This window comes from Salmo salar, chromosome 12 (genome assembly GCF_965601325.2).
Source record: "Salmo salar chromosome 12, fSalSal1, whole genome shotgun sequence".
NCBI lineage: Eukaryota > Metazoa > Chordata > Actinopteri > Salmoniformes > Salmonidae > Salmo > Salmo salar.
The window spans coordinates 1572501-1595416 of record NC_138302.1 but is presented as its reverse complement, the minus strand read 5'-3'; the positions used below and the strand labels follow the sequence as shown (position 1 = coordinate 1595416).

Here is a 22916-nt window from a genome sequence, read left to right as displayed (position 1 = left end):
GAACTTCCATCACCAACTAGTAAAATACAGTAGGCCTAGAACTTCCATCATCAACTAGTAAATTACAGTAGACCTAGAACTTCCCTAGTAAAATACAGTAGACCTAGAACTTCCACCATCAACTAGTAAAATACAGTAGGCCTAGAACTTCCATCACCAACTAGTAAAATACAGTAGACCTAGAACTTCCACCATCAACTAGTAAAATACAGTAGGCCTAGAACGTCCATCATCAACGAGTAAAATACAGTAGGCCTAGAACTTCCATCATCAACTAGTAAAATACAGTAGACCTAGAACTTCCATCATCAATTAGTAAAATACAGTAGGCCTAGAACTTCCATCATCAACTAGTAAAATAGAGCAGGCCTAGAACTTCCATCATCAACTAGTAAAATACAGCAGACCTAGAACTTCCATCATCAACTAGTAAAATACAGTAGGCCTAGAACCTCCATCATCAACTAGTAAAATACAGTAGGCCTAAAACTTCCATCATCAACTAGTAAAATACAGTAGGCCTAGAACTTCGAGTAAAATACAGTAGACCTAGAACTTCCATCATCAACTAGTAAAATACAGTAGGCCTAGAACTTCCCTAGTAAAATACAGTAGGCCTAGAACTTCCATCATCAACTAGTAAAATACAGTAGAACTTCCATCATCAACTAGTAAAATACAGTAGAACTTCCATCATCAACTAGTAAAATACAGTAGACCTAGAACTTCCATCATCAACTAGTAAAATACAGTAGAACTTCCATCATCAACTAGTAAAATACAGTAGAACTTCCATCATCAACTAGTAAAATACAGTAGAACTTCCATCATCAACTAGTAAAATACAGTAGGCCTAGAACTTCCATCAACTAGTAAAATACAGTAGGCCTAGAACTTCCATCATCAACTAGTAAAATACAGTAGACCTAGAACTTCCATCATCAACTAGTAAAATACACTAGACCTAAACTTCCATCATCAACTAGTAAAATACAGTAGACCTAGAACTTCCATCATCAACTAGTAAAATACAGTAGGCCTAGAACTTCCATCATCAACTAGTAAAATACAGTAGACCTAGAACTTCCCTAGTAAAATACAGTAGACCTAGAACTTCCATCATCAACTAGTAAAATACAGTAGACCTAGAACTTCCACCATCAACTAGTAAAATACAGTAGACCTAGAACTTCCACCATCAACTAGTAACATACAGTAGGCCTAGAACTTCCATCACCAACTAGTAAAATACAGTAGGCCTAGAACTTCCATCATCAACTAGTAAAATACAGTAGACCTAGAACTTCCCTAGTAAAATACAGTAGACCTAGAACTTCCCTAGTAAAATACAGTAGACCTAGAACTTCCACCATCAACTAGTAAAATACAGTAGGCCTAGAACTTCCATCACCAACTAGTAAAATACAGTAGACCTAGAACTTCCACCATCAACTAGTAAAATACAGTAGGCCTAGAACTTCCATCATCAACTAGTAAAATACAGTAGACCTAGAACTTCCATCATCAACTAGTAAAATACAGTAGACCTAGAACTTCCCTAGTAAAATACAGTAGACCTAGAACTTCCATCATCAACTAGTAAAATACAGTAGACCTAGAACTTCCATCATCAACTAGTAAAATACAGTAGACCTAGAACTTCCATCATCAACTAGTAAAATACAGTAGACCTAGAACTTCCATCATCAACTAGTAAAATACAGTAGGCCTAGAACTTCCATCACCAACTAGTAAAATACAGTAGGCCTAGAACTTCCATCACCAACTAGTAAAATACAGTAGACTAGAACTTCCACCATCAACTAGTAAAATACAGTAGGCCTAGAACTTCCGTCATCAACTAGTAAAATACAGTAGACCTAGAACTTCCCTAGTAAAATACAGTAGACCTAGAACTTCCATCATCAACTAGTAAAATACAGTAGACTAGAACTTCCACCATCAACTAGTAAAATACAGTAGGCCTAGAACGTCCATCATCAACTAGTAAAATACAGTAGACCTAGAACTTCCCTAGTAAAATACAGTAGACCTCGAACTTCCACCATCAACTAGTAAAATACAGTAGGCCTAGAACTTCCATCATCAACTAGTAAAATACAGTAGACCTAGAACTTCCATCATCAACTAGTAAAATGGAGTAGGCCTAGAACTTCCCTAGTAAAATACAGTAGGCCTAGAACTTCCATCATCAACTAGTAAAATACAGTAGGCCTAGAACTTCCATCATCAACTAGTAAAATACAGTAGGCCTAGAACTTCCCTAGTAAAATACAGTAGACCTAGAACTTCCATCATCAACTAGTAAAATACAGTAGACCTAGAACTTCCACCATCAACTAGTAAAGTACAGTAGACCTAGAACTTCCACCATCAACTAGTAAAATACAGTAGGCCTAGAACTTCCCTCATCAACTAGTAAAATACAGTAGACCTAGAACTTCCCTAGTAAAATACAGTAGACCTAGAACTTCCATCATCAACTAGTAAAATACAGTAGAACTTCCATCATCAACTAGTAAAATACAGTAGGCCTAGAACTTCCATCGTAAACTAGTGAAGTGTAACATTGTATCAACTCATCACTTGGACTGAACCAACACTGTTACTAGTGAAGTGCTACATTGTATCAACTCATCACTTGGACTGGACCAACACTGTTGCTAGTGAAATGCTACATTGTATCACCTCATCACTTGGACTGGACCAACACTGTTGCTAGTGAAGTGTAACATTGTATCAACTCATCACTTGGACTGAACCAACACTGTTGCTAGTGAAGTGTAACATTGTATCAACTCATCACTTGGGCTGAACCAACACTGTTGCTAGTGAAGTGTAACATTATATCAACTCATCACTTGGGCTGAACCAACACTGTTGCTAGTAAAGTGTAACACTATATCAACTCATCACTTGGGCTGAACCAACACTGTTGCTAGTGAAGTGTAATTTGTATCAACAGCCCTCAGAGTTTCCTGCTCCAGTGAGCTCAGGACAGCGAAACAGCGAAACAGCACTCCTCTGTCTCAGTATGTGTAGACCCATGTATCTTTATTAAATGTATTTAACCTTTATTTAACTGGGCAAATCAGTTAAGAACAAATTCTTATTTACAATGACGGCCTAGGAACTGTGGGTTAACTGCCTCGTTCCGGCCAAACCTGGACAACACTGGGCCAATTGTGCTCCGCCCTATGGGACTCCCAATCATGGCCTACACCGGCCAAACCCGGACTACACCGGGCCGATCACGGCCTACACCGGCCAAACCCGGCCTACGCCGGGCCGATCACAGCCTACACCGGCCAAACCCGGACTACACCGGGCCGATCACGGCCTACACCGGCCAAACCCGGCCTACACTGGGCCGATCACGGCCTACACCGGCCAAACCCGGCCGACGCCGGGCCAATCACGGCCTACACCGGCCAAACCCGGCCGACGCCGGGCCAATCACGGCCTACACCGGCCAAACCCGGACTACGCCGGGCCAATCACGGCCTACGCCGGGCCAATCACGGCCTACGCCGGGCCAATCACGGCCTACGCTGGGCCAATCACGGCCTACACCGGCCAAACCCGGACGACGCCGGGCCAATCACGGCCTACACCGGCCAAACCCGGACTACACCGGGCCAATCACGGCCTACACCGGCCAAACCCGGCCTACGCTGGGCCAATCACGGCCTACACCGGCCAATCGTGATACAGTCTGGTTATTTGGAGGTTTTTCAATAACTTCCTTTAAAAACTTTCAGTGAATGTTTCAATAAGCCTTTTATTAACACGGCTAGCTTGACTGTTCTGAACTGGCAGCACAGATTGAACTCATGGATATTTATCTGCTTTGGCATTAAATCAACAAAAGTTTATTTTTTAATTGTGACACGGCGTCAGTGAGATTTGAACCTACGATCTTGTGTTTTCCATCCCTGGAATTAGTCCACTTGGCCCCCAGGATGTAGCTAACATGCCATGTTTGTTAATGCAAACAAAGCTGTTCATTTTAGGTCTATTCAAACACACCTCATTTCAAAGGAAACGAGCTCTATGGAACATCAGGTGTGGCCAATTAGTGGGCTTGGCAACACACCTAACAAGACAGAGGACAGAGAGAGTTTTGTTGACGCTGAGAACAGGAATGTATACGTTTTGAAATAACATTCAAAGAACCTTACTTGAACTTTAATGTTTTCTTGAGGTTTTTAGGGAAAGTTTTCTGAACGTTCTGGGAACATGACTAAATAGAACCATGAGAACCTGCAGAAAACGTTATACTGAAGGACTGAAACTACCACAGTAGAACGTTGTTTGTTAGTGTTCTCTGAACTATTCCCAATGTCAAATCAGTTGGAGAACATTCCTAATACACGTTAGATGCTAGCTGGGCTCTCTTCCTCCCTCTCTCCCTCTCCTCTTCCTCCCTCTCTTCCTTTCACACACAGCTATTATATTGTTCTCTCCCCTCCCTCCCTCCCTCCCTCCCTCCCTCCCTCTCCTCTTCCTCACTCCCTCCCTCTCCTCTTCCTCCCCCTCTCTCCTCCCTCTCTCCCTTTCACACACAGCTATTATATTGTTCCCTCCCTCCCTCTCCTCTTCCTCCCTCTCTCCCCTCTTCCTCCCTCTCTCCTTCCTCCCTCTCTCTCTTTCACACATAGCTATTATATTGTTCCCTCCCTCCCTCTCCTCTTCCTCCCTCTCTCCCTTTCACACACAGCTATTATATTGTTCTCTCCCCTCCCTCTCCTCTTCCTCCCTCTCTCCTCTTCCTCCCTCTCTCCCTCTCCTCTTCCTCTTCCTCCCTCTCCCTCCCTCTCCTCTTCCTCCCTCTCTCCCTTTCACACACAGCTATTGTTCTCTCTCTCCGCTGCTCATTAAAGTAATTAGTAACACCTCATGCTGAGGTCCCGGGACTTTCCCACCAAGCTCCTTCCTGTTTCCCGAGAAAAGTAATGATGGGTCCAGTGGACCAATAATATACCATTTCAACGCAACAATAGAAAATGTGTGAATAGCTACATGAACTGGACATATCAACTCTTTGGCCGCGTCAACAGGACATATCAACTCTCTGGCTGCATCAACAGAACATAGTGTACTCCGAAAGCATTCAGACCCCTTCCCATTTTCCACATTTTGTTACGTTACAGCCTTGTTCTAAAATGGATTAAATACATATTTTCCCTCATCAATCTACACACAATACCCCATAATGACAAAGCAAAAACAGACTTAAAAAAAAAAAAGTACGAAGTTTGGAACCACCAAGACTCTTCCTAGAGTTGGCCGCCCGGCCAAACTGAGTAATCGGGGGAGAAGGGCCTTGGTCAGGGAGGTGACCAAGAACCCGATGGTTCAGCTGACAGAGCTCCAGAGTTACATTTACATTTACATGGGAGAACCTTCCAGAAGGACAACTGTCTCTGCAGCACTCCACCAATCAGGCCTTTATGGTGGAGCGGCCAGACGGAAGCCACTCCTCAGTAAAAGGCACATGACAGCCCACTTGGAGTTTCCCAAAAGGCACCTAAAGGACTCTCAGACGATGAGAAACATGATTCTCTGGTCTGATGAAACCAAGATTGAACTCTTTGGCCTGAATGCCAAGCGTCACGTCTGAAGGAAACCTGGCACCGTCCCTACGGTGAAGCATGGTGGTGGCAGCATCATGCTGAGGGGATGTTTTTCAGCGGCAGGGACTAGTCAGGATCGAGGCAAAGATGAACGGAGCAAAGTACAGAGAGATCTTTGATGAAAACCTGCTCCAGAGTGCTCTGGACCTCAGACTGGGGCGAAGGTTCACCTTCCAACAGGACAACGCAGGAGTGGCTTTGGGACAAGTCTCAATGTCCTTGAGTGGCCCAGCCAGAGCCTGGACTTGAACCCGATCGAACATCTCTGGAGAGACCTGAAAATAGCTGTGCAGCGATGCTCCCCATTCAACCTGACAGAGCTTGAGAAGATCTGCAGAGAAGAAATTAGAGAAACTCCCCAAATACAGGTGTGCCAAGCTTGTAGCGTCACACCCAAGAAGACTAGAGGCTGTAATCGCTGCCAAAGGTGCTTCAGTAATTAAAGGGTCTGAATACTTACATGACATTTCCATGTTTTATTTTTTATAAATTTGCTAAAATTTATAACAACTATTTTTGCTTAGTCATTATGGGGTATTGTGAGTAGATTGATGAGGGGAAGAAAATCCATGTAATACATTTTAGAATAAGTCTAACGTAACAAAATGACTAGGGGTCTGAATACATTCCAAATGCACTGCATCAACTCTCTGGCTGCATGGACCATGTGTCCTAACCCTAACCTTTTGACCCCTAGGTCTAATCTGGTCTCCTAGTGAGGGTCATTAACCCACGGTGTGGGGCGTCTCACCTGTCCGATGTGTCTGTGTGACCGTGTCTGTTGAGCCCTTCGGTCCTGTGATTGGCTCATTAGAACTCTCCTGTCGTTTGATTGGCTGTCAGGCCGAAGGTCCAGCATGCTCTGGGAGAACCTCGCCATCACATTGACCCCGTTTCCATGACGATGACCCTCGTCAACCCGGCCCAACTCTGCCGTTACCCCATTGGCCACCGGCGAGGATTCTGTGGGGTCTGATTCGTTGCACTCGTAGTATAAGTCATCAGACGACGTGTTATTGGCTGTCTGGTCACATAGCGCCGTGGCGCTGCCATTATCGTCATGACTACTGCTGCCCCGCCTCCCCTCTAGCCCCTCCTCCAGCCACTCCTCCTCCTCTAGCCACTCCTCCTCCTCGAGCCCCTCCTCCTCCTCCTCATCTCTCTGTCCAGGGCGGGACTTGGTATCCATCAGTGTTTCTGATTGGCTGATGGAGGCAGGCGGTGTCCCTGATTGGCTTTCGGTCCTGGGGACCAGGCTGACCTGTGGTTGGCCAGACTGGTGTGACTGGGCAGGGCCAATGAGGAGCTGCAGGGTGCGAGGTTTAGGGACTGGAGGGGCGGAGGGGGGTGTACCGGGCGTATCAGGGTTCTGTGTACCAAGGTTCTGTGTATCAGGGTTCTGCGTATCAGGGTTCCGCGTATCAGGGTTCCGTGTACCGGGGTTCTGTGTACCAGGCGTATCAGGGTTCTGTGTATCAGGTTTCTGTGTATCAGGGTGCTGAGTGTCAGGTGCATGTTTGTCGTGCTGTGTATTCCGTAGAGTAGCAGTCTCAGGTAGGGGTTTCTCAGGCACACTGAAGGGAGAGCTGAATCTGATGGCCTGGCTGGTCTCAAACTGTTGACTTCTCTGGAGGTGGACCTGTTAAGAGTCAGATACATGTGTTAGAGAAAGGGTTAGGGTGAGGAGAAAGGGTTAGGGTGAGGAGAAAGGGTTAGGAGAAAGGGTGAGGAGAAAGGGTTAGGAGAAAGGGTGAAGAAAGGGTTAGGGTGAGGAGAAAGGGTTAGGGTGAAGAGAAAGGGTGAGGAGAAAGGGTTAGGGTGAGGAGAAAGGGTTAGGGTGAGTAGAAAGGGTGAGGAGAAAGGGTTAGGGTGAGGAGAAAGGGTTAGGGTGAGGAGAAAGGGTTAGGGTGAGGAGAAAGGGTGAGGAGAAAGGGTTAGGGTGAGGAGAAAGGGTTAGCGTGAGGAGAAAGGGTGAGGGTGAGGAGAAAGGGTGAGGAGAAAGGGTGAGGAGAAAGGGTGAGGGTGAGGAGAAAGGGTGAGGAGAAAGGGTGAGGGTGAGGAGAAAGGGTGAGGAGAAAGGGTGAGGAGAAAGGGTGAGGGTGAGGAGAAAGGGTGAGGGTGAGGAGAAAGGGTGAGGGTGAGGAGAAAGGGTGAGGAGAAAGGGTTAGGGAGAGGAGAAAGGGTGAGGAGGAAGGGTGAAGAGAAAGGGTGAGGGTGAGGAGAAAGGGTTAGGGTGAGGAGAAAGGGTTAGGGTGAGGAGAAAAGGTTAGGGTGAGGAGAAAGGGTGAGGAGAAAGGGTTAGGGTGAGGAGAAAGGGTTAGCGTGAGGAGAAAGGGTGAGGGTGAGGAGAAAGGGTGAGGGTGAGGAGAAAGGGTGAGGAGAAAGGGTGAGGGTGAGGAGAAAGGGTGAGGAGAAAGGGTTAGGGAGAGGAGAAAGGGTGAGGAGGAAGGGTGAAGAGAAAGGGTGAGGGTGAGGAGAAAGGGTGAGGAGAAAGGGTTAGGGTGAGGAGAAAGCATTAGGTTGAGGAGAAAGGGTTAGCGTGAGGAGAAAGGGTGAGGAAAAAGGGTTAGGGTAGGAAAAAGGGTTAGGGTGAGGAGAAAGGGTGAGGAGAAAGGGTTAGGGTGAGGAGAAAGGGTGAGGAGAAAGGGTGAAGAAAGGGTTAGGGTGAGGAGAAGGGGTTAGGGTGAGGAGAAAGGGTGAAGAAAGGGTGAGGGTGAGGAGAAAGGGTTAGAGTGAGGAGAAAGGGTTAGGGTGAGGAGAAAGGGTTAGGGTGAGGAGAAAGGGTTAGGGTGAGGAGAAAAGGTTAGGGTGAGGAGAAAGGGTTAGGGAGAGGAGAAAGCATTAGGTTGAGGAGAAAGGGTTAGCGTGAGGAGAAAGGGTGAGGAAAAAGGGTTAGGGTAGGAAAAAGGGTTAGGGTGAGGAGAAAGGGTGAGGAGAAAGGGTTAGGGTGAGGAGAAAGGGTGAGGAGAAAGGGTGAAGAAAGGGTGAGGGTGAGGAGAAAGGGTTAGAGTGAGGAGAAAGGGTTAGGGTGAGGAGAAAGGGTTAGGGTGAGGAGAAAGGGTTAGGGTGAGGAGAAAGGGTTAGGGTGAGGAGAAAGGGTTAGGGTGAGGAGAAAAGGTTAGGGTGAGGAGAAAGGGTTAGGGAGAGGAGAAAGGGTGAAGAGAAAGGGTGAGGAGAAAGGGTTAGGGTGAGGAGAAAGCGTTAGGGTGAGGAGAAAGCGTTAGGGTGAGGAGAAAGCGTTAGGGTGAGGAGAAAGGGTTAGGGTGAGGAGAAAGCGTTAGGGTGAGGAGAAAGCGTTAGGGTGAGGAGAAAAGGTTAGGGTGAGGAGAGAGTTAGGGAGAGGAGAAAGGGTGAGGAGGAAGGGTGAAGAGAAAGGGTGAGGAGAAAGGGTGAGGGTGAGGAGAAAGGGTTAGGGTGAGGAGAAAGGGTTAGGGTGAGGAGAAAGCGTTAGGGTGAGGAGAAAGGGTTAGGGTGAGGAGAAAGCGTTAGGGTGAGGAGAAAGCGTTAGGGTGAGGAGAAAAGGTTAGGGTGAGGAGAAAGAGTTAGGGAGAGGAGAAAGGGTGAGGAGGAAGGGTGAAGAGAAAGGGTGAGGAGAAAGGGTGAGGGTGAGGAGAAAGGGTTAGGGTGAGGAGAAAGGGTTAGGGTGAGGAGAAAGGGTTAGGGTGAGGAGAAAGCGTTAGGGTGAGGAGAAAGGGTTAGGGTGAGGAGAAAGCGTTAGGGTGAGGAGAAAGCGTTAGGGTGAGGAGAAAAGGTTAGGGTGAGGAGAAAGAGTTAGGGAGAGGAGAAAGGGTGAGGAGGAAGGGTGAAGAGAAAGGGTGAGGAGAAAGGGTGAGGGTGAGGAGAAAGGGTTAGGGTGAGGAGAAAGGGTTAGGGTGAGGAGAAAGCGTTAGGGTGAGGAGAAAGCGTTAGGGTGAGGAGAAAGCGTTAGGGTGAGGAGAAAGGGTTAGCGTGAGGAGAAAGGGTTAGGGTGAGGAAAAAGGGTTAGGGTGAGGAGGAAGGGTGAGGAGAAAGGGTTAGGGTGAGGAGAAAGGGTGAGGAAAAAGGGTTAGGGTGAGGAGGAAGTGTGAGGAGAAAGGGTTAGGGTGAGGAGAAAAGGTGAGGATAAAGGGTGAGGGTGAGGAGAAAGGGTGAGGATAGAGGGTGAGGGTGAGGAGAAAGGGTGAGGGTGAGGAGAAAGGGTGAGGGTGAGGAGAAAGGGTGAGGGTGAGGAGAAAGGGTGAGGAGAAAGGGTGAGGAGAAAGGGTGAAGGGAAAGGGGGAACAAACCTGTTGGGGGCGGGACGCATCTCTCACGTTGATGAAGCCAATCACGTCGCGGGGAGGGTCTGGCTCGGGCCAGGTGGGCAGGTATTGGATCAGGTACGCCTTCTCCAGATTGGCTAGTCCCGGGTGGAGTGGCGGGGCCTCGACTGGCTCTCTGGCAGGCTTTAGAACCCGTCCCAGTGGATTTTGGGTTGTGGAGTTCTTGTTGCCGGAGTCGTTAGCGGAGCTAGCTGGGCTAGCATTGTTAGCTTTAGCCTGTGACGTAACCAGGGCGTATTTAGGGTTGATTAGTTTCCTAGCAACGGCCGCGGAGACAGGCGCCGGGGTGACGACGACGGGGGTGAGGTCAGGGATAGGCTCCTCCTCCAGCGGGACCTTGGCGAGGGACACGCCCCTAGAGGTCATGTAGAGGTCACGGAACTGTCTGTCGAACGTCTCAACTGCCTGACCGCTCAGAACAGTGATCAGGTTCCGGTCCAGACGAGACGCCGACCACGTGAAGCTGAGGAGAGAGAGAGAGAGAACATACAGGGGTCAAAGGTCACAGGGGGGGGGGTACCTGTATGACCCCAGTTAAAGCTCTGTCTCTGTCTACCAGCATGTATCTCTGACTGAGAGGGGTCAGAGAGGTCGGGGGGGTGTACCTGTATGACCCCAGTTATAGCTCTGTCTCTGTCTACCAGCATGTATCTCTAACTGAGAGGGGTCAGAGAGGTCAGGGAGGGAGGGGGAGGGGGGGGGGGGGTACCTGTATGACCCGGTCACGGCTCTGTCTCCGTCTACCAGCATGTATCTCTGACTGAGGGAACCTCGGACCTTCTGGGCCGATCGAGTGTAGAACTCAACTCCTTCACTGTGTCGCACGCGCAGGTTCTGAAGGGACAGAGAACGAACACACACACACACACACACACACACACACACACATTAATATACACGCGCACACACACACACACACACACACACATTAATATACACGCGCACACACACACACACACACACACACACACACACACATTAATACACACATGATATAATGTTATAACCTGTTGCAGAACACAGTTAACTGTGTATCTGCAGAGTTCCAGTTAAAACCAGATAATTACAAATTATTACATGAACTAGGGGAGAAAACGAGGTAAAAGTAACAATAATTACTGTATATATACACAATGTTTTCTTTTAATACAGCAACAAATAATCTTTAAAAAAATAAACCTGCAGTATTCTGAAACCTAAGTCTGGGGTGTGTGTGTGTGTGTGTGTGTGTGTGTGTGTGTGTGTGTGTGTGTGTGTGTGTGTGGTGTTAGTCTCTCTAATAAGGGTGTGGCGTTGGGCGGAGCAATGCCTCTTGGGTAATACTGCTGTATGAAAGGAAAATGTACCCAGTGCAGTAAAACTAGAGATGGAGGGATGGGGGAGGGGTTGGGAGAAAAGGGGGGAGGGAGGGAGAAGAGAACAGCGGAGAGAGAGAAGGGGGGAGGGAGGGAGAACAGCAGAGAGAGAGAAGGGGGAGGGAGGGAGAAGAGAACAGCAGAGAGAGAGAAGGGGGAGGGAGGGAGAAGAGAACAGCGGAGAGAGAGAAGGGGGGAGGGAGGGAGAAGGGAACAGCGGAGAGAGAGAAGGGGGGAGGGAGAAGAGAACAGCGGAGAGAGAGAAGCGAACAGCGGAAAGGGGAGAAGAGAACAGCGGAGAGAGAAGGGGGAGGGAGGGAACAGCGGAGAGAGAGAAGGGGGAGGGAGGGAGAAGAGAACAGCGGAGAGAGAGAAGGGGGGAGGGAGGGAGAAGAGAACAGCGGAGAGAGAGAAGGGGCGAGGGAGAAGAGAACAGCGGAGAGAGAGAAGGGGGAGGGATGGAGAAGAGAACAGCGGAGAGAGAGAAGGGGGAGGGATGGAGAAGAGAACAGCGGAGAGAGAGAAGGGGGAGGGATGGAGAAGAGAACAGCGGAGAGAGAGAGAAGGGGGAGGGATGGAGAAGAGAACAGCGGAGAGAGAGAAGGGGGAGGGAGAAGAGAACAGCGGAAAGAGAGAAGGGGGAGGGAGGGAACAGCGGAGAGAGAGAAGGGGGAGGGAGGGAACAGCGGAGAGAGAGAAGGGGGAAGGAGAGAAGGGGGAGGGAGGGAGAAGAGAACAGCAGACAGAGAGAAGGGGGGAGGGAGGGAGAAGAGAACAGGAGAGAGAGAGAAGGGGGGAGGGAGAAGAAAACAGCGGAGAGAGAGAAGGGGGAGGGAGGTAGAAGAGAACAGCGGAGTGAGAGAAGGGGGGAGGGAGGGAGAAGAGAACAGCGGAGAGAGAGAAGGGGGAGGGAGGGAGAAGAAAACAGCGGAGAGAGAGAGAAGGGGGGAGGGAGGGAGGGAAAAGGGAACAGCGGAGAGAGAAAGGGAGGGAGGGAGAAGAGAACAGCGGAGAAGGGGGGAGGGAGAAGAGAACAGCGGAGAGAGAGAAGAGAACAGCGGAAAGGGGAGAAGAGAACAGCGGAGAGAGAGAAGGGGGGAGGGAGGGAGAAGAGAACAGCGGAGAGAGAGAAGGGGGAGGGAGGGAGAAGAGAACAGCGGAGAGAGAGAAGGGGGGAGGGAGAAGAAAACAGTGGAGAGAGAAAAGGGGGAGGGAGGGAGAAGAGAACAGCAGAGTGAGAGAAGGGGGGAGGGAGGGAGAAGAGAACAGCGGAGAGAGAGAAGGGGGGAGGGAGGGAGAAGGGAACAGCGGAGAGAGAGAAGGGGGGAGGGAGGGAGGGAGAAGGGAACAGCGGAGAGAGAGAAGGGGGGAGGGAGGGAGAAGAGAACAGCAGAGAGAGAGAGAAGGGGGGAGGGAGAAGAGAACAGCGGAGAGAGAGAAGAGAACAGCGGAAAGGGGAGAAGAGAACAGCGGAGAGAGAGAAGGGGGAGGGAGGGAGAAGAGAACAGCGGAGAGAGAGAAGGGGGAGGGAGGGAGAAGAGAACAGCGGAGAGAGAGAAGGGGGAGGGAGAAGAGAACAGCGGAGAGAGAGAAGGAGGGAGGGAGAAGAGAACAGCGGAGAGAGAGAAGGGGGAGGGAGGGAACAGCAGAGAGAGAGAAGGGGGAGGGAGGGAACAGCGGAGAGAGAGAAGGGGGAGGGAGGGAGAAGAGAACAGCGGAGAGAGAGAAGGGGGAGGGAGGGAACAGCGGAGAGAGAGAAGGGGGAAGGAGAGAAGGGGGAGGGAGGGAGAAGTGAACAGCAGAGAGAGAGAAGGGGGGAGGGAGGGAGAAGAGAACAGGAGAGAGAGAGAAGGGGGAGGGAGAAGAAAACAGCGGAGAGAGAGAAGGGGGAGGGAGGGAGAAGAGAACAGCGGAGTGAGAGAAGGGGGGAGGGAGGGAGAAGAGAACAGCGGAGAGAGAGAAGGGGGAGGGAGGGAGAAGAGAACAGCGGAGAGAGAGAAGGGGGAGGGAGAAGAGAACAGCGGAGAGAGAGAAGGGGAGAGGGAGGGAGGGAGAAGGGAACAGCGGAGAGAGAGAAGGGGGGAGGGAGGGAGAAGAGAACAGCGGAGAGAGAGAGAAGGGGGGAGGGAGAAGAGAACAGCGGAGAGAGAGAAGAGAACAGCGGAAAGGGGAGAAGAGAACAGCGGAGAGAGAGAAGGGGGAGGGAGAAGAGAACAGCGGAGAGAGAGAAGGGGGAGGGATGGAGAAGAGAACAGCGGAGAGAGAGAAGGGGGAGGGAGGGAGAAGAGAACAGCGGAGAGAGAGAAGGGGGAGGGATGGAGAAGAGAACAGCGGAGAGAGAGAAGGGGGAGGGAGGGAGAAGAGAACAGCGGAGAGAGAGAAGGGGGAGGGAGGGAACAGCGGAGAGAGAGAAGGGGGAGGGAGGGAACAGCGGAGAGAGAGAAGGGGGAAGGAGAGAAGGGGGAGGGAGGGAGAAGAGAACAGCAGACAGAGAGAAGGGGGGAGGGAGGGAGAAGAGAACAGGAGAGAGAGAGAAGGGGGGAGGGAGAAGAAAACAGCGGAGAGAGAGAAGGGGGAGGGAGGTAGAAGAGAACAGCGGAGTGAGAGAAGGGGGGAGGGAGGGAGAAGAGAACAGCGGAGAGAGAGAAGGGGGAGGGAGGGAGAAGAAAACAGCGGAGAGAGAGAGAAGGGGGGAGGGAGGGAGGGAGAAGGGAACAGCGGAGAGAGAAAAGGAGGGAGGGAGGGAGAAGAGAACAGCGGAGAAGGGGGGAGGGAGAAGAGAACAGCGGAGAGAGAGAAGAGAACAGCGGAAAGGGGAGAAGAGAACAGCGGAGAGAGAGAAGGGGGGAGGGAGGGAGAAGAGAACAGCGGAGAGAGAGAAGGGGGAGGGAGGGAGAAGAGAACAGCGGAGAGAGAGAAGGGGGGAGGGAGAAGAGAACAGGAGAGAGAGAAGGGGGGAGGGAGAAGAAAACAGCGGAGAGAGAGAAGGGGGAGGGAGGGAGAAGAGAACAGCAGAGTGAGAGAAGGGGGGAGGGAGGGAGAAGAGAACAGCGGAGAGAGAGAAGGGGGAGGGAGGGAGAAGAGAACAGCGGAGAGAGAGAAGGGGGAGGGAGGGAGAAGAGAACAGCGGAGAGAGAGAAGGGGGGAGGGAGGGAGGGAGAAGGGAACAGCGGAGAGAGAGAAGGGGGGAGGGAGGGAGAAGAGAACAGCGGAGAGAGAGAGAAGGGGGGAGGGAGAAGAGAACAGCGGAGAGAGAGAAGGGGGAGGGAGGGAGAAGAGAACAGCGGAGAGAGAGAAGGGGGAGGGAGGGAGAAGAGAACAGCGGAGAGAGAGAAGGGGGAGGGAGGGAGAAGAGAACAGCGGAGAGAGAGAAGGGGGAGGGAGAAGAGAACAGCGGAGAGAGAGAAGGAGGGAGGGAGAAGAGAACAGCGGAGAGAGAGAAGGGGGAGGGAGGGAAAGGCAGAGAGAGAGAAGGGGGAGGGAGGGAACAGCGGAGAGAGAGAAGGGGGAGGGAGGGAGAAGAGAACAGCGGAGAGAGAGAAGGGGGAGGGAGGGAACAGCGGAGAGAGAGAAGGGGGAAGGAGAGAAGGGGGAGGGAGGGAGAAGTGAACAGCAGAGAGAGAGAAGGGGGGAGGGAGGGAGAAGAGAACAGGAGAGAGAGAGAAGGGGGGAGGGAGAAGAAAACAGCGGAGAGAGAGAAGGGGGAGGGAGGGAGAAGAGAACAGCGGAGTGAGAGAAGGGGGGAGGGAGGGAGAAGAGAACAGCGGAGAGAGAGAAGGGGGAGGGAGGGAGAAGAGAACAGCGGAGTGAGAGAAGGGGGGAGGGAGGGAGAAGAGAACAGCGGAGAGAGAGAAGGGGGAGGGAGAAGAGAACAGCGGAGAGAGAGAAGGGGAGAGGGAGGGAGGGAGAAGGGAACAGCGGAGAGAGAGAAGGGGGGAGGGAGGGAGAAGAGAACAGCGGAGAGAGAGAGAAGGGGGGAGGGAGAAGAGAACAGCGGAGAGAGAGAAGAGAACAGCGGAAAGGGGAGAAGAGAACAGCGGAGAGAGAGAAGGGGGAGGGAGGGAGAAGAGAACAGCGGAGAGAGAGAAGGGGGGAGGGAGGGAGAAGAGAACAGCGGAGAGAGAGAAGGGGGGAGGGAGGGAGAAGAGAACAGCGGAGAGAGAGAAGGGGGGAGGGAGGGCGAAGAGAACAGCAGAGAGAGAGAAGTGGCGAGGGAGAAGAGAACAGCGGATCGAGAGAAGGGGGAGGGATGGAGAAGAGAACAGCGGAGAGAGAGAAGGATGGAGGGAGGGAGAAGAGAACAGCGGAGAGAGAGAAGGGGGGAGGGAGGGAGAAGAGAACAGCAGAGAGAGAGAAGTGGCGAGGGAGAAGAGAACAGCGGATCGAGAGAAGGGGGAGGGATGGAGAAGAGAACAGCGGAGAGAGAGAAGGGGGAGGGAGGGAACAGCGGAGAGAGAGAAGGGGGAGGGAGGGAACAGCGGAGAGAGAGAGAGAAGGGGGAGGGAGGGAACAGCGGAGAGAGAGAAGGGGGAGGGAGGGAGAAGAGAACAGCAGAGAGAGAGAAGGGGGGAGGGAGGGAGAAGAGAACAGGAGAGAGAGAGAAGGGGGGAGGGAGGGAGAAGAGAACAGCGGAGAAGGGGGGAGGGAGAAGAGAACAGCGGAGAGAGAGAAGGGGGGAGGGAGGGAGAAGAGAACAGCGGAGAGAGAGAAGGGGGGAGGGAGGGAGGGAGAAGGGAACAGCGGAGAGAGAGAAGGGGGGAGGGAGGGAGAAGAGAACAGCGGAGAGAGAGAGAGAAGGGGGGAGGGAGAAGAGAACAGCGGAGAGAGAGAAGCGAACAGAGGAAAGGGGAGAAGAGAACAGCGGAGAGAGAGAAGGGGGAGGGAGGGAGAAGAGAACAGCGGAGAGAGAGAAGGGGGAGGGAGGGAGAAAAGAACAGCGGAGAGAGAGAAGGGGGGAGGGAGAAGAGAACAGTGGAGAGAGAGAAGGGGGGAGGGAGAAGAGAACAGGAGAGAGAGAGAAGGGGGGAGGGAGAAGAAAACAGCGGAGAGAGAGAAGGGGGAGGGAGGGAGAAGAGAACAGCGGAGAGGGAGAAGGGGGGAGGGAGGGAGAAGAGAACAGCGGAGAGAGAGAAGGGGGAGGGAGGGAGAAGAGAACAGCGGAGAGAGAGAAGGGGGGAGGGAGGGAGGGAGGGAGGGAGGGAGAAGGGAACAGCGGAGAGAGAGAAGGGGGAGGGAGGGAGAAGAGAACAGCGGAGAGAGAGAGAAGGGGGGAGGGAGAAGAGAACAGCGGAGAGAGAGAAGAGAACAGCGGAAAGGGGAGAAGAGAACAGCGGAGAGAGAGAAGGGGGGGAGGGAGAAGAGAACAGCGGAGAGAGAGAAGGGGGGAGGGAGGGAAAAGAGAACAGTGGAGAGAGAGAAGGGGGGAGGGAGGGAGAAGAGAACAGCGGATCGAGAGAAGGGGGAGGGATGGAGAAGAGAACAGCGGAGAGAGAGAAGGAGGGAGGGAGAAGAGAACAGCGGAGAGAGAGAAGGGGGAGGGAGGGAACAGCGGAGAGAGAGAAGGGGGAGGGAGGGAACAGCGGAGAGAGAGAAGGGGGAGGGAGGGAACAGCGGAGAGAGAGAAGGGGGAGGGAGGGAGGAGGGAACAGCGGAGAGAGAGAAGGGGGAGGGAGAAGAGAACAGCGGAGAGAGAGAAGGGGGAGGGAGAAGAGAACAGCGGAGAGAGAGAAGGGGGAGGGAGAAGAGAACAGCGGAGAGAGAGAAGGGGCGAGGGAGAAGAGAACAGCGGAGAGAGAGAAGGGGGAGGGATGGAGAAGAGAAGAGAACAGCGGAGAGAGAGAAGGGGGAGGGATGGAGAAGAAAACAGCGGAGAGAGAGAAGGGGGGAGGGAGGGAGAAGAGAACAGCGGAGTGAGAGAAGGGGGGAGGGAGGGAGAAGAGAACAGCGGAGAGAGAGAGAAGGGGGGAGGGAGAAGAGAACAGCGGAGAGAGAGAAGCGAACAGCGGAAAGGGGAGAAGAGAACAGCGGAGAGAGAGAAGGGGGAGGGAGGGAGAAGAGAACAGCGGAGAGAGAAGGGGGGAGGGAGGGAGAAGAGAACAGCGGAGAGAGAGAAGGGGGGAGGGAGGGAGAAGAGAACAGCAGAGAGAGAGAAGTGGCGAGGGAGAAGAGAACAGCGGATCGAGAGAAGGGGGAGGGATGGAGAAGAGAACAGCGGAGAGAGAGAAGGGGAGGGAGGGAACAGCGGAGAGAGAGAAGGGGGAGGGAGGGAACAGCGGAGAGAGAGAGAGAAGGGGGAGGGAGGGAACAGCGGAGAGAGAGAAGGGGGAGGGAGGGAGAAGAGAACAGCGGAGAGAGAGAAGGGGGAGGGAGAAGAGAACAGCGGAGAGAGAGAAGGGGGGAGGGAGAAGAGAACAGCGGAGAGAGAGAAGGGGCGAGGGAGAAGAGAACAGCGGAGAGAGAGAAGGGGGAGGGATGGAGAAGAGAAGAGAACAGCGGAGAGACAGAAGGGGGAGGGATGGAGAAGAGAACAGCGGAGAGAGAGAAGGGGGAGGGAGGGAGAAGAGAACAGCGGAGAGAGAAGGAGGGAGGGAGAAGAGAACAGCGGAGAGCGAGAACGGGGAGGGAGGGAACAGCGGAGAGAGAGAAGGGGGAAGGAGAGAAGGGGGAGGGAGGGAGAAGAGAACAGCAGAGAGAGAGAAGGGGGAAGGGAGAAGAGAACAGCGGAGAGAGAGAAGGTGGGAGGGAGGGAGAAGAGAACAGCGGAGAGAGAGAAGGTGGGAGGGAGGGAGAAGAGAACAGCGGAGAGAGAGAAGGGGGGAGGGAGGGAGAAGAGAACAGCGGAGAGAGAGAAGGGGGAGGGAGAAGAGAACAGCGGAGAGAGAGAAGGGGGAGGGAGAAGAGAACAGCGGAGAGAGAGAAGGGGGGAGGGAGAAGAGAACAGCGGAGAGAGAGAAGGTGGGAGGGAGGGAGAAGAGAACAGCGGAGAGAGAGAAGGTGGGAGGGAGGGAGAAGAGAACAGCGGAGAGAGAGAAGGTGGGAGGGAGGGAGAAGAGAACAGCGGAGAGAGAGAAGGTGGGAGGGAGGGAGAAGAGAACAGCGGAGAGAGAGAAGGTGGGAGGGAGGGAGAAGAGAACAGCGGAGAGAGAGAAGGTGGGAGGGAGGGAGAAGAGAACAGCGGAGAGAGAGAAGGGGGAGGGAGGGAGAAGAGAACAGCGGAGAGAGAGAAGGGGGGAGGGAGGGAGAAGAGAACAGCGGAGGGAGAGAAGGTGGGAGGGAGAAGAGAACAGCGGAGAGAGAGAAGGTGGGAGGGAGGGAGAAGAGAACAGCGGAGAGAGAGAAGGTGGGAGGGAGGTAGAAGAGAACAGCGGAGAGAGAGAAGGGGGAGGGAGGGAACAGCGGAGAGAGAGAAGGGGGAGGGAGGGTACAGCGGAGAGAGAGAAGGGGGAGGGAGGGAACAGCGGAGAGAGAGAAGGGGGAGGGAGGGAGAAGAGAACAGCGGAGTGAGAGAAGGGGGGAGGGAGGGAGAAGAGAACAGCGGAGAGAGAAGGGGGGAGGGAGAAGAGAACAGCGGAGAGAGAGAAGGGGCGAGGGAGAAGAGAACAGCGGAGAGAGAGAAGGGGGAGGGATGGAGAAGAGAACAGCGGAGAGAGAGAAGGGGGAGGGATGGAGAAGAGAACAGCGGAGAGAGAGAAGGGGGGAGGGAGGGAGAAGAGAACAGCAGAGAGAGAAGGAGGGAGGGAGAAGAGAACAGCGGAGAGAGAGAACGGGGAGGGAGGGAACAGCGGAGAGAGAGAAGGGGAAGGAGAGAAGGGAGGGAGAAGAGAACAGCAGAGAGAGAGAAGGGGGGAGGGAGGGAGAAGAGAACAGCGGAGAGAGAGAAGGGGGGAGGGAGAAGAGAACAGCGGAGAGAGAGAAGGGGCAAGGGAGAAGAGAACAGCGGAGAAAGAGAAGGGGGAGGGATGGAGAAGAGAACAGCGGAGAGAGAGAAGGGGGGAGGGAGGGAGAAGAGAACAGCGGAGAGAGAGAAGGAGGGAGGGAGAAGAGAACAGCGGAGAGAGAGAAGGGGGAGGGAGGGAACAGCGGAGAGAGAGAAGGGGGAGGGAGGGAGAAGAGAACAGCAGAGAGAGAGAAGGGGGGAAGGAGGGAGAAGAGAACAGGGGAGAGAGAGAAGGGGGAGGGAGAAGAGAACAGCGGAGAGAGAGAAGGGGGGAGGGAGGGAGAAGAGAACAGCGGAGAGAGAGAATGGGGGAGGGAGAAGAGAACAGCGGAGAGAGAGAAGGTGGGAGGGAGGGAGAAGAGAACAGCGGAGAGAGAGAAGGTGGGAGGGAGGGAGAAGAGAACAGTGGAGAGAGAGAAGGTGGGAGGGAGGGAGAAGAGAACAGCGGAGAGAGAGAAGGTGGGAGGGAGGGAAAAGAGAACAGCGGAGACAGAGAAGGGGGAGGGAGGGAGAAGAGAACAGCAGAGAGAGAGAAGGGGGGAGGGAGGGAGAAGAGAAGGGGGGGAGAAAAGAACAGTGGAGAGAGAAAAGGGGGGAGGGAGGGAGAAGAGAACATCGGAGAGAGAGAAGGGGGGAGGGAGGGAGGGAGAAGAGAACAGTATTGTGATGTCATTACGGGGTATTGTGATGTCATTACGGGGTATTGTGATGTCATTATGGGGTATTGTGATATCATTATGTCATTACGGGGTATTGTGGTGATGTCATTACGGGGTATTGTGGTGATGTCATTACGGGGTATTGTGGTGATGTCATTACGGGGTATTGTGGTGATGTCATTACGGGGTATTGTGGTGATGTCATTACGGGGTATTGTGGTGATGTCATTACGGGGTATTGTGGTGATGTCATTATGGGGTATTGTGATGTCATTACGGGGTATTGTGATGTCATTATGTCATTACGGGGTATTGTGATGTCATTATGGGGTATTGTGATGTCATTATGTCATTACGGGGTATTGTGGTGATGTCATTACGGGGTATTGTGGTGATGTCATTACGGGGTATTGTGGTGATGTCATTACGGGGTATTGTGGTGATGTCATTACGGGGTATTGTGATGTCATTACGGGGTATTGTGGGTAGAATAAGGCTGTAACGTAAAACAGAATGTGTTAAAAGTCAAGGGGTCTGAATACTTTCCCAATGCACTGTCTTTATAGTGGAGTCTATGAGGTCGATTTAATTGTGTTTGTGTGTTCACGTGTGTGTGTGTGGAATTGTGTGTAATTGTGTGTGTGTGTGTTTGTATGTTGGCGTGTGTGTGTATGCGTGTGTGTGTTTGTATGTTGGCGTGTGTGTGTGTTTGTATGTTGGCGTGTGTGTGTGTGCGTGTGTGTAATTGTGTGTGCGTGTGCGCGTGTGTGTGCGCGTGTGCGTGTGCGTGTGCGTGTGTGTAATTGTCTGCAGCAGCAGTATGGAATGTGCTGAATGTTCTTCTGGAAGCTTCTGAAACTAAAACACTGAACAGAACCAGTTCCTCTGAATTTTTACATTTTAGTCATTTAGCAGACGCTCTTATCCAGAGACAGAGAGAGACAACAGACAGATAGACGCTCTTATCCAGATACAGAGACAGAGAGAGACAACAGACAGACAGTCAGACAGACAGACGCTCTTATCCAGATACAGAGACAGAGAGAGACAGTCAGACAGACAGACGCTCTTATCCAGATACAGAGACAGAGAGAGACAACAGACAGACAGATGCTCTTATCCAGATACAGAGAGAGATAACAGACACTCTTATCCAGATACAGAGAGAGAGAGATAGCAGACGATCTTATCCAGATACAGAGACAGAGAGAGACAACAGACGCTCTTATCCAGAGACAGAGAGAGATAACAGACAGACAGACGCTCTTATCCAGATACAGAGAGAGATAACAGACGCTCTTATACAGAGACAGAGATAACAGACGCTCTTATCCAGATACAGAGAGAGATAACAGACGCTCTTATCCAGAGACAGAGAGAGATAAGATGCTCTTATCCAGATACAGAGACAGAGAGATAAGACAGTCAGACGCTCTTATCCAGAGACAGAGAGAGACAACAGACAGACAGTCAGACAGACAGACGCTCTTATCCAGATACAGAGAGAGACAACAGACAGACAGACGCTCTTATCCAGATACAGAAAGAGATTTCAGACGCTCTTATCCAGATACAGAGAGAGACAACAGACGCTCTTATCCAGATACAGAGACAGAGAGAGATAACAGACAGTCAGACACACAGACGCTCTTATACAGAGACAGAGAGAGACAACAGACAGACAGACACTCTTATCCAGATACAGAGACAGAGAGAGACAACAGACAGACAGACGCTCTTATCCAGATACAGAGACAGAGAGAGATAACAGACGCTCTTATCCAGATACAGAGACAGAGAGAGACAACAGACAGACAGACGCTCTTATCCAGATACAGAGACAGAGAGAGACAACAGACACACAGACGCTCTTATCCAGAGACAGAGAGAGACAACAGACAGACAGACGCTCTTATCCAGATACAGAGACAGAGAGAGATAACAGACGCTCTTATCCAGAGACAGAGAGAGATAACAGGTTAGGAGGACAGAGAGAGATAACAGACGCTCTTATCTAGATACAGAGACAGAGAGAGATAACAGACAGACAGACGCTCTTATCCAGAGACAGAGACAGAGAGAGATAACAGACGCTCTAATCCAGAGACAGAGACAGAGAGAGATAACAGACAGACAGACGCTCTTATCCAGATACAGAGAGAGATAACAGACGCTCTTATCCAGATACAGAGAGATAACAGACGCTCTTATCCAGAGACAGAGAGATAACAGACGCTCTTATCCAGAGACAGAGAGAGACAACAGACAGACAGACAGACAGACAGACAGACAGACAGACAGACAGACAGACAGACAGACAGACAGACAGACAGACAGACAGACAGACAGACAGACAGACAGACAGACAGACGCTCTTATCCAGATACAGAGACAGAGAGAGACAACAGACAGACAGACGCTCTTATCCAGATACAGAGAGATAACAGACGCTCTTATCCAGAGATAGACACAGAGAGAGACAACAGACAGACAGACGCTCTTATCCAGATACAGAGACAGAGATAGACAACAGACAGTCAGACAGTCAGACAGACAGAAGCTCTTATACAGAGACAGAGAGAGACAGAGACAACAGACAGACAGAGGCTCTTATCCAGAGACAGAGACAGAGAGAGATAACAGACGCTCTTATCCAGAGACAGAGACAGAGAGAGACAACAGACAGACACACGCTCTTATCCAGATACAGAGAGAGATAACAGACGCTCTTATACAGAGAGAGAGAGACAACAGACAGACACACGCTCTTATCCAGATACAGAGAGAGATAACAGACGCTCTTATACAGAGAGAGAGAGACAACAGACAGACACACGCTCTTATCCAGATACAGAGAGAGATAACAGACAGACAGACGCTCTTATCCAGAGAAAGAGACAGAGAGATAACAGACAGACGCTCTTATCCAGATACAGAGACAGAGACAACAGACAGACAGACGCTCTTATCTAGAGACAGAGACAGAGAGAGACGACAGACAGACAGAC

General features: G+C 51.8%; 2 protein-coding genes across 4 annotated transcripts in view; one reads left to right on the top strand and one right to left on the bottom strand.

Annotated features, from left to right (window-relative positions):
• Positions 1 to 22916, top strand: part of LOC106594745 (sodium/mannose cotransporter SLC5A10) — a 516766-nt gene that overhangs the window by 192946 nt on the left and 300904 nt on the right. The window lies entirely within an intron of this gene.
• The window catches only part of LOC106591573 (protein FAM83G), a 145243-nt gene that overhangs the window by 115456 nt on the left and 6871 nt on the right, over positions 1 to 22916 (bottom strand). For both annotated transcript variants that reach the window (XM_045690469.2, XM_045690470.2), the window contains exons 3-5: positions 10668 to 10792; positions 9923 to 10421; positions 6409 to 7296 (exon numbers count right to left, since the gene is read on the bottom strand). In XM_045690469.2, coding sequence (XP_045546425.1) covers positions 6409 to 7296; positions 9923 to 10421; positions 10668 to 10792 — 1512 coding nt within the window. The remainder of the gene's footprint in view (positions 1 to 6408; positions 7297 to 9922; positions 10422 to 10667; positions 10793 to 22916) is intronic.